This window comes from Melanostigma gelatinosum (assembly GCF_949748355.1).
Source record: "Melanostigma gelatinosum genome assembly, chromosome: 1".
Taxonomy (NCBI): Eukaryota; Metazoa; Chordata; class Actinopteri; order Perciformes; family Zoarcidae; genus Melanostigma; species Melanostigma gelatinosum.
In genome coordinates, this window is record NC_136634.1 from 9,683,673 (window position 1) to 9,701,472 (window position 17,800).

A 17,800-nucleotide genomic window follows, 5' to 3' on the forward strand; every position below is an offset into this window, starting at 1 on the left:
AACATATCTATTTCCTGTTCAACAATATCATAACACAATTCTCATAACAAGGTATCATGGCTGCTAAGTTCTAATCACTTAATTAAAAAGTTAAATTTGAATGAAATATGTCACAGCATGGCGTTCTCATCTCTGATGCTGATTTATTACAAATTTCATCCAGAAGAAACGACTTATTAAAGAACATGTTTAATATAATAAAAGGAGCACACTGTCAACGAAACAGTTTTTATTGCAGCCCATTCGTCTAGGAATAAAAATTCATAATCAATGTGCATATTTGTTCAATCAAGCGATGAGGATGTGGAATGATTATATTGCACTTGTGAAAGGCGTCAGACATCCATTCAGCACATGTTTCCCATGTCTCGGCAGTAAAACTTAAGTTCAAACTAAGGCAGAAGACGTGAGAGAAAAAAAAGTGCGCTCTCAATATAAGGGGCTGTCGAGTGCAGTCCAACTATTACCTTCTTTGGTGACAGCAAGCCAACAGTGGGAAAAATGAGGTGGAGATGCGTGTGGTTGTGTTTCCTTGCTCTGTCTGTTTCCAGTGTCATCGATGTCCAAGCCAGACTGGGTAAAACTCTGATTGTTTTAAATACTAAGTGGATGGATCGTTCAGCTTTATACTAACTCATGAATAATGTATTGTCAATAATATCAGTCATGTCGAACATTTCGTAACTCAAACTGTTTTCTAAACTTCAAAAATCTTCCTCAGTTCGCAACCATGTCAGCAGCATCTGCAGCACATGGGGCAGAGAGCACTTCAAGACGTTTGACGGCGATGTGTACCAGTTCCCAGGAATGTGTGAGTACAACCTGGTCTCCGATTGCCACGAGTCCTACCAGGAGTTCTCCGTGCACATGAAGAGGAAAGACAAAGATGGATACCCTACAGTCAGTCACGTGGTGGTCACCATCAATGACCTTTTGTTCTACCTCACCAAGGACATGATCACTGTGAATGATGTCCCGTAAGTAAAACACCATACAGCTGTGACAACGACTGTGCTTCTCTATTGGTATTTACTCATTATAGTTAAGAAAGAAATCTCCTTTTTTTCCCAGTGTCAAAACGCCATACTACAATGGAGGGGTACAATTGGAAAATAATGCTGTTTACATCAAGCTCCAATCCAAAGTTGGCATCACTGTCACGTGGAACGGTGACGATGCAGTCATGGTATGATATACCAGGCAGACATGTATCTCCATAGCTCTCCTCAAAGTAGCTTGTATGGAGCTACTTAATAGATCTAAAGGAGTCTATTGTAACATATGAACAATTCAGTTAAGACGCCTTTATGATGATTCTTTTTGAATCTGTGGTTGGATAACTTTTTTCTTTTCATCAAGATGGAACAGACCGACCTCCCAGAAATACAATCATGTTAATTATTTTTCTTACGGATCTTATTTGAATGAATTCTTATGATTCTTGGGAATACATTAATTACAGTGACTTGTCTTTCAGTGAATTTTCTTTCTTTATTGAGTTATACTTGACAACATAAGAAATATAGTCGTGGTAATGAAATTATATCAATTATCAAATCACAATCATAATATGTATCCTAATCATGTTGCTTTCTGAGGCAATTACACTTCACTGGTGTTTTGTTTACTTTATTTTAAGTATTATTTGAATTATGAAAATGACTTGACATAACCTCTTGCTATGTTGTAGGTGGAACTGGATGCTGATTATGTGAATCGTACATGTGGACTTTGTGGAGACTTCAATGGTGTTTCTGTCCACGATGAGTTCATTCATGATGGTATATATGGTTGTTCACTCTATGTATGAATGCATTTCTACAACCATCGACTGTATCTTTGATATTTGACATGGTAATAACAATTAAATACAGGTCGCAAAATCAGCCCCATTGAGTTTGGAAACAAACAGAAAGTCCATCGTCCAAACGATGATTGCGAGGACCCCTTTGAGGAGGAAGATGAATCACTGGAGGCGGTGCTGGATTCATGCAAGGAGTTTGTGAGTTCATTATCCACCTAGTGTTAGCAATAGTGATATTTAGTTATACTCAGTTAGCATTTGCAGAGTAACTTTTTCTTCTTTTTCTTTTTTAGCAAACCACCTGTAACCAGATGCTGCGTTCAGAGCCCTGGAGCTCCTGCACCAAACTGATTAACCCTGAACCTTACATCCAGGCCTGTGTGCAGGACATGTGTGGCTGTGCCAACAGTACAAATGACTTTTGTGTCTGCAGCACACTGTCTGAGTTCTCTCGACAGTGTTCCCACGCAGGAGGGCAGCCTCCTAACTGGAGGACACCTCAGTTCTGTGGTACGTTTTGCTCTATTTTATTTTTTACAATCTTTACATTTCATATGGTACAGGATGGAGAGACAATGAAAATAGCTCAGTGAAAAGCAACTCATCATAATTGTCCTTTGAAGATAAGGTACTGTGTTTCTATCTGAACATGATGACATTTTCTCATGCTGCTCTGGCATGAGAAAATGTATTGTTTTGTATTCTATACAGGAAAAAATCAGAAAAGACATTTAAAAGCAGCAAAAACACATTAATGTCGTTAAAACAGTGTCAGTAAAATAAGTACACAAAAAACATTTTGTTACCCTTAAAAAAAAGTCTATTCAGTTACTTCTACCCTTCATATACTGTTGAATAATTCTCACAAACTCACACCTTCCTCAATGTATTTCAATTGTACCATATTTTCACAGCTAAACAGTGCCCACACAACATGATTTATGAAGAGAGCGGTTCCCCTTGCATGGATACATGTGCACTTCTAGATACAGGTTCACTGTGTGAGGAACACAAAATCGACGGCTGCTTCTGTCCTCCTGGTCAGTGCCTTTCACACGCTTCACTCTTTCAGATTTGAATTTCATAGTCTGTGAATGTTCATGTTCATGTCACTTGTGTCTTCTTCAGGAACTGTGTTTGATGATATTTCCATGAGAGGGTGTATCGCTCAATCTGAATGTCAGTGCAAACACAACAAAATCTATAACTCTGGTGAGGTCTACCGACAGGACAGAGAGGAATGGTATGTAAAATATGTCATCAACATAACATTTCATGTGGTCGCCTTAAGCGTTTGTTTTTTTATTGTTAACTTAAATTGTTTGGTGTGTCTCAGTACATGTGTTGAGGGCAGATGGGCTTGCGAGAGCCTTCAAACACCTGCTACATGTGCAGTTGAAGAGGGTTCACACGTAACTACCTTTGATGGGAAAACCTACACCTTCCATGGAGACTGTTACTACACTCTAGCCAAAGTGGAAAGCAAGGTGAATGAGCCATAGCTTTGTCCAATTAAATGACGGAAAATATACCGTGTAATCGATCTGATGTAAAAAAAAAAAATGTAATATATTGAATCACTCTCACTCTGTATATTTCAGGATCATGCAAGTCCGAAGTTTACCATCCTGGTTCAGTTGGTTCCTTGTGCAAATCAAGAATTTGACACTTGTATTAAGAGCCTTAAAATCCTGCTGAACAATGACAGAAACAATGTGAGTTAAAGTCTGTCAGGAAAGAAGGCTGTAGTCATGTATAGATTCACACTGATATCTGCAAATACAACTCAAATGAATGATTCTGTTTTAATTCAGGTATTAATGTTCACGTCTGATGGCACAGTCAAGCAGAACATGCAGACCATCAGTTTGCCGTACCACTCAGGTGGGTCAGACAATGGGAAACTCACCAACAAACATGAAACATGATTTTGTCATCTGTCATTCATGCAATGGCATCAATGATCTGACCGTTTTTGTATTTATCTTTATCCAAAGGTGACATCAACATATTCCGTGCTTCATCCTTTCACATCTTGCTCCAGACCAGTTATGGGTTGCAAATTCAGATCCAGCATGTGCCTGTTATGCAAATCTATGTCAGCCTGGAACAAAGCTACAGAGCAAAGACACGTGGTAAGTTTTGCATTTGTTTTACCTTGAAGCATTGGCATCATTTAATAGTTTTTATTCACTACTGTAATTACAAAAGAGAAATTCAATATCCATGGCTGTTACTGTCATTGTCTTCCCAACACCCCTGAATCCCTCCAAATAAACAAACCAAAACAATACACATGAAATGTGAAAATACATGAGAAAATGCAATCGGTGGTTTGGCTTCAAATATACACCCCTTGTATCTCCTACCCTCTTCTTCTCTCTCTACATAAATAAAAACGGTGGAATCTTAATTGTAACACAACACAGCAAACCCTCAACTCTCAGTGTATATTTGTTTGTTTTATCTCATTTCATTTTAATTCAAATAAATTAACTAAATTCCTAGTTGAGTCATCATATCATTATAGTCATTGACACTTTCCATTTTCCTATTTAACGAATACTAGTACAATTCTACTTTAATTCTAAAATATTTGGTTTCTTCAGGTTTATGTGGGAACTACAACATGGTCCTGTCTGATGACATGAAGACTCCTCAGGGGATGGTGGAGGGAACAGCAGTAACGTTTAGTAACTCCTGGAAGGCTAACCTCATGTGCCGAGACAGAGAGGAAAGACTTGAGGACCCCTGTTCCCTCAGTGTGGAAAACGGTAAAAAGCACTGCTTGATTATTATTCAACTGTTTTGTTTTTTGTCTGCTTATATATCTTCGATGGATTCTCAGCTTTCAACACTTACTCCTCGTCGGAATTTAGACATTTAACATAAAAAGTTATTGTTTTTCCAGAGTTGTATGCTAAACACTGGTGCGCCTTACTACTGAGTCCAGACAGCGATTTTGCACAGTGCCGTTCAGTGGTGGATCCTGAGATGTATTACAAGGTAATGCAAAACCTTTCTGTTGGTCTTTCACTGAATTACATTTTGATATCTACTTTAGTTCTCTAAAAGTGTTTGCTATCTTCTGCAGCGATGTACTTATGCTAGCTGTAACTGTGAGAAGAGCGAGGACTGCTTGTGTGCCGTCTTCTCGTCCTACGCTCGGGCTTGTGCATCAAAGGGAGTGTTCTTGACAGACTGGAGAGAGAATGTGTGCGGTAAGGATTTCTTTCATTATTTTGTGTTAAAGTTGATTGTTGACATCTGGAGTTTGATGAATATCTTCCCTTTCATTAGTTAGTCATACACCTATTAAGTAACCACTGTAACCATCCTCCCATTGTGCACAAAACAGATAAATACACAAGGAGCTGCCCAGCATCTCAGACCTTCTCTTACAAGCATCAGAGATGCCAGTTGACTTGCAGATCATTGGGCACAATGCAGCAAAGTTGCACATCTGACTTCTTGCCTGTGGATGGCTGCTCTTGCTCTGAGGGGCTCTACCTAAATGAAAATGGCATCTGCGTTCCCATGGCAAAATGTCCCTGCTACCATAATGAAGTCTACGTCAAGTCAGGAAAGTCCATCAGCATCAAAGAGGAGCACTGGTGAGTCAGTTGCTTAAATGATCCTAGGATCTCACATGATTGTAATGACGGCAGTATTTAAGATTTAAGATAACTACATTGTTAGTTTTTGAGTGCCTTTTTGTTGCATTTCATCTTGTATTTTTGGTGTCTTTTTCCAGTGTGTGTACCAATGGAATACTTCATTGCCATTCTTGGAGAGCCCGCTCATCAAGTATGTTTTTTTTTTTGTTTTCTTACCACAAGAACTTGGTACTGATTCTGTACTTGTTGATAACTAATGTGTTTATTAAATTAGTTTCTACTTCTGTTACAGCATGCCCTTTTCAAAAAGTGTTCTTCAACTGCTCCGCCGCGGGCACGGAAGAGCTGGGACTGCATTGTGCTGGAACTTGTTTAAATCTGGACAGCGATGATTGTGTGAGTGTTAAGTCTTAAATATCTGGATCTGTCTATTTCCTGATTTTAATGGTGGACAGTGTTTTATATGGAAGATGTAACACACTGTGTATAATTACACTAGTTTCTACAGCAGTAATGTTTTCTCATTTTCAATCACTGTCATCTTTTTAATTTCCCAGGACTCCACAGAGTGTGAATCTGGCTGTCGGTGTCCAGGTGGCCTCCTTGATGATGGCAAAGGTTCCTGTGTGAAAGAAAATGAATGTCCATGTCAACACAATGGGCATATTTATGCCCCTGGATCACAAATCCCTGACCAGTGCAATATCTGGTATGACCTTAATCAGATGTATAATATTGCATAAATATGATCATATTTTCTTCTATTTTGTGCTGGATTGTATATTCAAAAGGCTGTATTATATTTAACCATTTCTGATCTAGTACCTGCAAAAGTGGAAGATGGGAGTGCAGTGAGAAAAAATGTCCAGGAACTTGCACTATTTATGGGAGTGGTCACTACAATACATTTGATCAGCGAACATATGGGTTTCACGGACATTGTGCCTATGTTGCTGTAAAGGTAAACAAAGAATCTCAAAATCTTCCAAAAGACAGGCTGTGTCTGAAATCACTCCCTTCCTCACTCATTCATAATGCCTACATAATGGACACTCAATAGCCAGCAGTAAATTGGGATCTCGTACACTTATCATTATTTTGCATTGTCAATGAAAGCTGTTGAGTTATTCAACTGCAATTTTCATATTCAGAATTTGGACACTCAAAGAAAATGGCTGACAGTAAATGTAGTGCACTATTTAGTAATTACGAAGTGACTTCAGACAAGCTGAGCTTAATTTATACTGTTGTATAGGGTTTCATCTGTGAAAGTCACACAATGAAAGACAATAGTTGGTATGTTTACCTACATTCATTTTAGGATGATTGCTTGTCATAATAAAATATATAAATTAACAATGCAGATAACTACATAATCTCCCTCTCCTGGGGATCAATTTCTGTCATTTAATGTTCTAGCTTTTCTTTAATGATCTTAAAGCATTGTGGATGAGTAAAAGCCAAGCTGCAGTTGGATTTGATCACTGGTCTCTGTTGACGATAAAGGAAACAAGCTAAAATGTTTAACAAATCTCTCTCTCTTTTAAGAACAAATGTGGCAATAAAACAGTACAGGACAACTTTGGAGTTATCACAGAAAACGTACCATGTGGATCTACAGGCACCACTTGCTCCAAAACTGTCAGAATCCAGCTGGGGGTAAGACCTCATACCAACACATGATATGCATTATGTGCCTAAAATATTCAACATATTCAAATAAATGATGTCAAATATCAAACTGCTGTTTTTACATTACAATGAAAGCAACAAAATATCTCTTTTACATTACAGCGAATGGAAGTCAAACTGTCAAAGGGTAAATATGAAGAGACCGACCTGGGACATGGTGCTGAGATTCAGTACAAGATAAGGAAGGTTGGCTTGTATGTGGTGATAGAATCTGCCATTGGTCTGGTAGTGATGTGGGATGGCAAAACAACTGTTCGCATCATACTGGAACCACAGCACAGCGTAAGTTACAGTAATTATTTAAATGATGATGACTTAAATCTGTTAAAGGAAGAGTTTGGAGCTAGAGTTTTGATATGATGTAGCCTACCATTTTTTTGTCATCTGCGGTGTAGCTGTCTTTGCGAATCATTTTCCCACACCACTTATAAAGCTTTGGTATGCCAATGGTATTGATGTAAAGTATATTATTGCTGAAAAGTCATTATTACTGTACAATATACAATATTCAAAACAAATTAGTAAAAACTCTGTCCGTCAACATAAAGCAAGTATATTCATGCGTGGAAAATATGTGTTTATTGTAATGCCAAAGAGTATTAATATGGAATAGTATCTTTATGTGAAAAACGTCATTGACTCCTTTTGTTTGGCTGTACAGGGAGAGGTATGTGGCCTGTGTGGAGATTTTAATGGTGATGGACAGAATGACTACACCACCCAGGGTCAGCTGGAAGTGAGCAATTTGTTAGAATTTGCAAATAGCTGGAAAGTGTCAAGCCAGTGTCCAGATGTAGATATGAATGCTGATCCTTGTGGAATACGACCCAATCGACATCAATGGGCAAAAATGATGTGCAGCATTATAACTGCAAATACGTTCAAAGAATGCCACAAAAAGGTAATAACACATTTGTTTCTAATTTATAATTATTTAAAGTTTGATAGTTGAAAACAACAAACACATTTTTAAAAATCTATTATATATTTTGATAACAGGTAGATCCTCTCCCATATTATGAAAACTGTGTGAAAGACTCGTGTGCCTGCGACACTGGAGGAGACTGTGAGTGTCTCTGCTCAGCAGTTGCAGCTTATGCTCAAGCTTGTAATGAGGCTTCTGTCTGTGTGGCATGGAGAACACCAGATATATGTCGTGAGTAAAAAAAATAAATTACCCTCACAATAAACTGTTTTTTCAGCCTTTTCTGCTGCTTAGAACCTGTTTTTAGATCCCAAAAGTTATCATGACCGCAGCATTTAGAGATGTAGAGATTTGTGATGTTTGTATACAAGTATGGTTTGATGTTATTTTCATTATAGACAGGGCATCTAATATTTTATTATATATGTAATATGTGAATGGACACCAAATTGAAATAGGCATCAGTGCATTCTGAGAGAGTGAGTGATAACATCCTTACTATAAATACATAAAACTAAATGCAGGGGCAACCCGTTAGCCGAGTAATTTCCTGTATCCTGTGCATAAAGTTTGAGGTCTCTTTCAATGTATGACACATCAACATTTCCTTTATATACAACATAACATACCTTGTACTTTTTTTCGTTTTAGCTGTCTTTTGTGATTACTACAATAACCCAGATGAATGCAAGTGGCACTACAACCCCTGCCACAAACCTTGCTACAAGACCTGTTTGAATCCAGAAGAAATTTGTAGCGAATCTTTACCCAACCTGGAAGGTAAGAGGTTAACTCACAAAGTCTCACTTTACCTCTCTTTAATATGCTAGTTAAAATCTTAAATGCTAAATGGATCCAATTTGGCATACTTTATGTGGCAAAATGAGAAGAGACCCAAGACCACCTACCCAGCTTCTGTTTCCAAGATTTCAAAACAATAAATATAATAATACATTTTGTTTTATGCTGTGATTTGTATAGGTTGTTACCCTGTATGCCCAGAAGATAAGCCCATATTTGATGAGGAGACGGGGTTTTGTGTGGTGGAATGTCCAGGTTGCTTTTACAACAATACTAGATACAAGGAAGATGAAGTTATTTACAATGTGACTGACAATTTAGGAATGTGCTACTACGCAATATGCAAAAATATGACAGTGATATTTGAAAATGAAACTTGCCCTCCAACCATTGAAACTACAACCCAAGAGCCAACCACAACCACAAAATCTACAACCCCACCAACTGCACCAACAACCCCAACTCCAGAGCCAACCACAACCACACAATTTACGACCCCAGCAACTGAACCTCCTACAACCCAAGAACCAACCACAAAATCTACAATCCCACCAACTGAACCTCCTACAACCCAAGAACCAACAACAACCACACAATTTACGACCCCAGCAACTGAACTTACTACACCTTGTTTTACAACGTGTGAGTGGTCAGAGTGGTATGATGTGCATCACCCACGAGAGGACAAAAGTGACTGGGAAACATATGAGAACATCATAAATAGTGACAAACAAATATGCAAAAGTCCCAAAGAAATTGACTGTAGAGCAACAGATTATCCTGATAAAGACTTCAATGACTATGTGAGTGAGACCGGCCAAGTTGTTTCTTGCGATGTGGGGTATGGTTTAATATGTAGACGAGAGGACCAGATCTTACCTCCACGAAAATGTTTCAACTATAAGATCAGAGTATGTTGTGAGGTAGTGATATGTGATAACACAACGCTTTCAACACCATCAACTACACCCCCTACTACTACTACTGAAGAGCCAACCACAACCACAAAATCTACAATCCCACCAACTGAACCTCCTACAACCCAAGAACCAACCACAACATCTACAATCCCACCAACTCAACCTCCTACAACCCAAGAGCCAACCACAACAGCAAAATCTACAATCTCACCAACTCAACCTCCTACAACCCAAGAACCAACCACAACCACAAAATCTACAATCCCACCAACTGAACCTCCTACAACCCAAGAACCAACCACAACATCTACAATCCCACCAACTGAATCTCCTACAACCCAAGAACCAACCACAACCACAAAATCTACAATCCCACCAACTGAACCTCCTACAACCCAAGAACCAACCACAACATCTACAATCCCACCAACTCAACCTCCTACAACCCAAGAGCCAACCACAACAGCAAAATCTACAATCTCACCAACTGAACCTCCTACAACCCAAGAACCAACCACAACCACAAAATCTACAATCCCACCAACTGAACCTCCTACAACCCAAGAACCAACCACAACATCTACAATCCCACCAACTCAACCTCCTACAACCCAAGAGCCAACCACAACAGCAAAATCTACAATCTCACCAACTGAACCTCCTACAACCCAAGAACCAACCACAACCACAAAATCTACAATCCCACCAACTGAATCTCCTACAACCCAAGAACCAACCACAACCACAAAATCTACAATCCCACCAACTGAACCTCCTACAACCCAAGAACCAACCACAACCACACAATTTACGACCCCAGCAACTGAACTTACTACACCTTGTTTTACGACGTGTGAGTGGTCAGAGTGGTATGATGTGCATCACCCACGAGAGGACAAAAGTGACTGGGAAACATATGAGAACATCATAAATAGTGACAAACAAATATGCAAAAGTCCCAAAGAAATTGACTGTAGAGCAACAGATTATCCTGATAAAGACTTCAATGACTATGTGAGTGAGACCGGCCAAGTTGTTTCTTGCGATGTGGGGTATGGTTTAATATGTAGACGAGAGGACCAGATCTTACCTCCACGAAAATGTTTCAACTATAAGATCAGAGTATGTTGTGAGGTAGTGATATGTGATAACACAACGCTTTCAACACCATCAACTACACCCCCTACTACTACTACTGAAGAGCCAACCACAACCACAAAATCTACAATCCCACCAACTGAACCTCCTACAACCCAAGAACCAACCACAACATCTACAATCCCACCAACTGAACCTCCTACAACCCAAGAACCAACCACAACATCTACAATCCCACCAACTGAACCTCCTACAACCCAAGAGCCAACCACAACAGCAAAATCTACAATCTCACCAACTGTAGCTCCTACAACCCAAGAACCAACCACAACCACAAAATCTACAATCCCACCAACTGAACCTCCTACAACCCAAGAACCAACCACAACATCTACAATCCCACCAACTGAATCTCCTACAACCCAAGAACCAACCATAACCACAAAATCTACAATCCCACCAACTGAACCTCCTACAACCCAAGAACCAACCACAACATCTACAATCCCACCAACTCAACCTCCTACAACCCAAGAGCCAACCACAACAGCAAAATCTACAATCTCACCAACTGAACCTCCTACAACCCAAGAACCAACCACAACCACAAAATCTACAATCCCACCAACTGAACCTCCTACAACCCAAGAACCAACCACAACATCTACAATCCCACCAACTCAACCTCCTACAACCCAAGAGCCAACCACAACAGCAAAATCTACAATCTCACCAACTGAACCTCCTACAACCCAAGAACCAACCACAACCACAAAATCTACAATCCCACCAACTGAATCTCCTACAACCCAAGAACCAACCACAACCACAAAATCTACAATCCCACCAACTGAACCTCCTACAACCCAAGAACCAACCACAACATCTACAATCCCACCAACTGAACCTCCTACAACCCAAGAGCCAACCACAACAGCAAAATCTACAATCTCACCAACTGAACCTCCTACAACCCAAGAACCAACCACAAAATCTACAATCCCACAAACTGAACCTCCTACAACCCAAGAACCAACCACAACATCTACAATCCCACCAACTCAACCTCCTACAACCCAAGAGCCAACCACAACAGCAAAATCTACAATCTCACCAACTGAACCTCCTACAACCCAAGAACCAACCACAACCACAAAATCTACAATCCCACCAACTGAACCTCCTACAACCCAAGAACCAACCACAACATCTACAATCCCACCAACTCAACCTCCTACAACCCAAGAGCCAACCACAACAGCAAAATCTACAATCTCACCAACTGAACCTCCTACAACCCAAGAACCAACCACAACCACAAAATCTACAATCTCACCAACTGAACCTCCTACAACCCAAGAACCAACCACAACATCTACAATCCCACCAACTGAACCTCCTACAACCCAAGAGCCAACCACAACAGCAAAATCTACAATCTCACCAACTGAACCTCCTACAACCGAAGAGCCAACCACAACTACAAAATCTACAACCCCACCAACAGAACCTACAACTACAACTGAAGAGCTAACTACTGTTTCGACAACTTTAACAACATTTGAATCACCTGTGACTGGTCCCACGTTGCCGACATCAGTGCCTCTATCAAGTGGCCCCCAAATCTCTGCCACTACTGAATGCTTCTGCATAGTTAATGGCAAGCATTATAATCCAGGTAAGAAAAAAATACAATAATTTATTTGATTGTAACAAGCTAAATCAGTTTTCAGTCTTTGTTTTGCGGCTTACCACTGTTTAATCTTTTTTTTCATCTTTATCTCACCTTTAGGGGATGTAATATTAGACATGGAACATATTGGATCAGGTGTTTGTCTCACAATGATATGTTCTGATATTTGCGAGTTTTACAACAAGACTGGCCCTTGCGATACCACGACCATTCCTACACCCATACCCACAACTCCTGCTCCTGTTGTCTGTCCTGAATGGGATGTAGTGGTAAGAATGCTATTGTATCTTGTACATTAAAATATATAATTACATTTATTGCAAAATACTTTAAATATTTCCCCTTTTTTCTCTTTACATCAGCAAAATGAGACCTTCTTATTCTGCAACTGCACCATGGCCAGATGCATTGAGAATAATACAATTGAAATAATTCCATATGAGTGTCCACCCCTTAAGAACATCACTTGTACCAATGGAAAGAAACCAGTTCTTGTCTATGATGAGTACCACTGCTGCCAGCATTACGCTTGTGACTGTAAGCCATTCTGTGGATAAAAGGGTGTATGATATATTTATTCACTTTTACGTTTCTTTATAAGTGCATTGGTCATTTTTAACTGATTGTTTTGTTTCTTTCCAGGTGTTTGTGAAGGCTGGGGAGATCCTCATTACATCACATTTGATGGATTCTACTACAGTTATCAAGGAAACTGTACTTATGTCTTGATGGAAGAAATTGTACCAAAACATAATTTGAACATTTATATTGAAAATGTCTATTGTGATCCCACTGAAGATGTTTCTTGTCCACGATCAATAATCATATCGTACCAATCAGAAGTTTTCGCACTCATAAATCATAATCTTCTTGGAGCAGCACAGTTGGAGGTAAGACAATGTATGATCATAATAAGGTTTAATTGTATGTTCAGAAAATCTCACCGGCTAATTTAAGTAGATTATCACTGTCAATGTTGATGGAATAGTTTGATGAATCCTTTTGTCATAGTATGGAATATTTTTTCTTATCACATAATGTATTACTTTTGTCTTTGTAGGCACTGAAAAATGGAGTCCGTCTGAAACTACCTTATTCACATCAAGGTGTTAAAATCTTGGACTCTGGCATGAACTTGGTTTTGGAGATCCCTCGCCTAAAAGTGGTTATTACATTTGGAATAACTGGCTTTAGTGTCACCCTTCCAAATCAATATTTTGGCGATAACACACAGGGCCATTGTGGTAAGAACATATAATTCACCTTTGGCCATATTGGCAAATCCTTTATTTGAAGTTGATTGTAATTTAAACTGCTTTGTGACTACCATCAGGAACATGCGATAATAACCAGGCTAATGACTGCATGCTGCCTGGAGGCGAGCTAGTAGAAAATTGTGCAGTGATGGCTGACTATTGGCCTGCAAAGCACATTTACCAACCCAACTGTCCCATACCATCTGTACTGCCCACCAATATACCTGGACCTCCACCAACCTTTACTCCATGCAATCCAGACTCCATTTGTCACATGCTTAAGAGCAGGTAGAAATGATATAATCGATTGTAGTATTACACATTTATCCCCATAAGTTTGACATATTAAAAACACAATTTTTATATTTGTTTGTGTTTTCCTTTCACAGTCTTTTTGAGGCGTGCCATCCCTTTGTCTCTCCTGACAATTTCTATCAAGGTTGTGTTTTTGATAGCTGCCATGTTTCCAACCCAGCAGTGGAATGCACAAGTTTGCAGACTTATGCTGCTGCCTGTGCTCAGGCTGGGGTTTGTCTGCACTGGAGGAACCACACAAGGCTGTGTGGTAAGTAACCCCTCATTATTTGTAACTGTAAATGCTGAGATCAGTGGAATCAAAAGGGGTAACTCATTTAATTTACTTTTGTTACATCTAGCACACATTAAACAGGCTGCTGTGCATTTTATTATATACAGTAGGTAGGTAAGAAGTATGCATTTTCAAAATAACTAATTGAGTTCTTTGCTTCACTTACAGTAAGTAACTGCCCGTCAAACAAAGTTTACAAGCCATGTGGTCCTGCAGAACAACCAAGCTGTGACGACAAGTAAGTTTAAACAAAGATGAGGTGTATACATTTTTCAGTTCATCGTGCACATTAGCTTTTCCTGAGACAAAGATTATAATGGATAGTGGCAATCGATGTTTCTTGTTAACAATAAGTAATAGTAGAATACATAGTATTGAATTAGCTATGTTTTAGAGATCTGTAAGAAAAGCTATAAGCTAACTGTTATTTCTTGACAATTCAATATTACAGTCCTAATGAACCAACCATGACCTACACTACTGAGGGCTGCTTTTGTCCTGATGGAATGAAACTCTTCAACAAAGAGTCTGGCGTATGTGTTGCTAAGTGTGGTAAGTGTGGTGCATATTCTGAATAATCTTATCATTGAGCTGAACATATCATATCAATCATGAAGTTTTCATTTTCCAACAGGATGTCTTGATCCTGAGGGCATTCCCCGTGAGGTGAGTCATGATCAGTTAAAATCCTAACCTTTGCTATTGACCTGCAAGAGACAATTGAGTCACAATTATGATTTATTCTTTTAGTTTAATGAAAGATTTGAGTACAAATGCCAAAACTGCATCTGTGAGGAGTCCACCAAGACTGTGACTTGCAAACCCAAGACATGCCCAACACCACCAATAGCAAACTGCGCTGGCCCTGGGTTTGTCCTCGTCAACCAAACTAATCCGTCAGACTCCTGCTGTTCTACCTTTGTTTGCCGTAAGACATGTAGTATCAATTGTCCTCCAGAATCTTCAGAATGTTATACATTGATAACGATGTTGAATGCTCTTAATTATTTACTATGAACCTAATATTATCTCCACAGAATGTCAAAGCAACACTTGCCCAGTCTACGACATGAACTGTCCGGTAGGATTTTTGCCAGTTGTCAGTGTTCCTGAGGGAAAATGCTGTCCAGAACGTACATGTGGTGAGCTCATTAATTCATAGTTTGAATTCATATAAAATCTAATGATAGTGACATGTTTATATAATTCCCAATGTTTCACTGTTTTCTAGAGCCTAAAAGAGTTTGTGTCCACAAAGACACTGAATACCAGGTAAATATGAAATTTATGGAAATATCACACTTTTGTTTTTCATGATTTCTGCTGCACAAGTTCTGTATGGCTAAAAACACGAATACATTTCTTCTTTATCTGCTAGCCTGGCTCTTCCGTTCCTGGGCCTCAATGTCAGGATTGTACCTGTACGAATGAGGTGGACCCCGGTACTGGTTTCTTCAAGATAAATTGTGAGTTTCAGAAATGTCAACAAAACTGTGACATGGTAAGTGAATTTTCCAACCATTATTCTCATACACACAATGCAATACAAGTCGTTGTTCTCAGAATATGTTTTCCAGGAAAGATAAGATGAAAAAATTCACTTGGCAACTTAATCCCCCATTTTCTTTCAGGGATATAAATACCTGGAAAAAGAGTCAGCTCAATGCTGTGGGAAGTGTGTACAGACACACTGTGTTGTCAGTGTTAATGATACCAAGAACCTCTTGAAGGTAAGTTGGATCATCTCTGTTGACTGTGATCTACATGATAATATTAAATATCCCGAAGTATCTCAGTATGGACTGTATTTTGATATCTGTGTATGTATGTATGTATGTATGTATGTATGTATGTATGTATGTATGTATGTATGTATGTGTGTGTGTGTGTGTGTGTGTGTGTGTGTGTGTGTGTGTGTGTGTGTGTGTGTGTGTGTGTGTGTGTGTGTGTGTGTGTGTGTGTGTGTGTGTGTGTGTGTGTGTGTGTGTGTGTGTGTGTGTGTGTGTGTGTGTGTGTGTGTGTGTGTGTGTGTGTGTGTGTGTGTGTGTGTGTGTACATCCTTCTCACTGCTTTCCAGCCAGGAGATACCTGGTCACCACCGGAGAATAAGTGTCAGCATTACACCTGTATTAAGGTCGGTGACACTTTAACGACGTTTAATTCACACATTGTCTGCCCGCCATTCCAGCTGAGCAACTGCCAACCAGTACGTATCTCTTATCACTTTTAACAAATGGATCTGGATTGTCTGTGTATGTGAGAACAAATGTTAAAAATATGTGTTACCTCCTCAGGGCACAATTCAGTCTGCAGCAAATGGCTGTTGTAAAATTTGTGAGTATGACATTTTCTTTACTTTTGGGTAAAGGGTACTTCAATGAAAACAAGCTAATTGTGGGTCTCTTTTGAAAAGGCATGGAGAGGGAGAAGGCCTGCAAGGTAGTATCGATGAAAATGCATATTACGCACAACAGCTGTCAGTCTTACCAGGAGGTAGATATGCCATATTGTGAAGGATCCTGCAACACTTTCACCAGGTAAGGATATCACAAATATGTGTCATTCCTCTGAATAGTGGCAAACCTATTATGATGTGGAAACTTAAAAAGGTTTATGTGTAGTTTGTACAGATTTAGAGTTTATTAACGAACCCTCCCTCTGCTTTCTTCAGGTACTCCGAAGCAGCATCTGCTTTGCAGCATTCTTGCGCCTGCTGTAGGGAGACACGCTCCACCAATCGCACTGTTGACTTGCACTGTCTGAATGGAGATGTGGTCCCCTACTCGTACACCTATGTGGAGGAGTGTGGCTGTGGCCACACAGACTGCACCAGAGCTGCAGTACAACCTGCTCGCAGGAGGCGAAGCTCCACACTGGTATAATAAAACATCTGTCATCACATTAATGAATTTGGGATGTTAAAATGTCTTCCCAAATTGTCTAAACAATCATTACATCTTTCACAAAGCAATTGCCTTTGTAGAGAGTATATTTATCAATTTATCAAATAAAATTATGCAACACTGTTTATGTCTCATCTCTTCTATTGTCTTGGTGCCAACTTCTATCTGTTGTGGAGTAATATTGTCTCTAAAGGAGTTTCCAAATTTTAAATGATGTGAACAAATGTACTGTCCCAACACTAACTTACTGTTTGTTACGTGTTGGTCAGACAGTTGGAAAGTTTGCACCTTGAAATGTCAAGTTTGGTTGACTGTAATCAAGGATGTAGTAGGACGGTCAGCTGCATATCCTGTTATTTATGACTCAGATGTAATTTAGATAATTAAAACAAACATTTAAAAGTTCAACTAGAAGGTGCAGACCTCTATTGAGGTCATATCCTATCTGGCAAAGTTAATGAACGTGAAAAAATAATTTCTTTATCCACCTTGTGATTTGGAT

At 39.3% G+C, this 17,800-nt stretch overlaps 1 protein-coding gene across 1 annotated transcript; it reads left to right on the forward strand.

Moving 5' to 3' along the window:
* Positions 1-501: 501 nt before the first annotated feature.
* Positions 502-17,277, forward strand: muc2.1 (mucin 2.1; the record flags this gene model as incomplete). The annotated part of the gene is made up of 44 exons (XM_079277689.1): positions 502-577; positions 722-977; positions 1,072-1,186; positions 1,691-1,781; positions 1,875-2,002; positions 2,098-2,314; positions 2,719-2,844; positions 2,933-3,047; positions 3,141-3,291; positions 3,406-3,519; positions 3,619-3,688; positions 3,802-3,939; positions 4,414-4,578; positions 4,716-4,810; positions 4,899-5,025; positions 5,163-5,418; positions 5,559-5,611; positions 5,714-5,817; positions 5,979-6,130; positions 6,244-6,382; positions 6,970-7,080; positions 7,216-7,395; positions 7,775-8,014; positions 8,113-8,269; positions 8,690-8,818; positions 9,020-9,757; positions 12,650-12,819; positions 12,913-13,087; positions 13,193-13,440; positions 13,611-13,794; positions 13,884-14,094; positions 14,196-14,371; positions 14,564-14,633; positions 14,847-14,947; positions 15,030-15,061; positions 15,146-15,323; positions 15,433-15,537; positions 15,627-15,667; positions 15,774-15,896; positions 16,027-16,125; positions 16,473-16,601; positions 16,690-16,729; positions 16,809-16,932; positions 17,067-17,277. The coding sequence occupies 44 exons, from the start codon at positions 502-504 to the stop codon at positions 17,275-17,277; spliced, it is 6,660 nt and encodes a 2,219-aa protein (XP_079133815.1).
* Between the last annotated feature and the right edge of the window lie 523 nt (positions 17,278-17,800).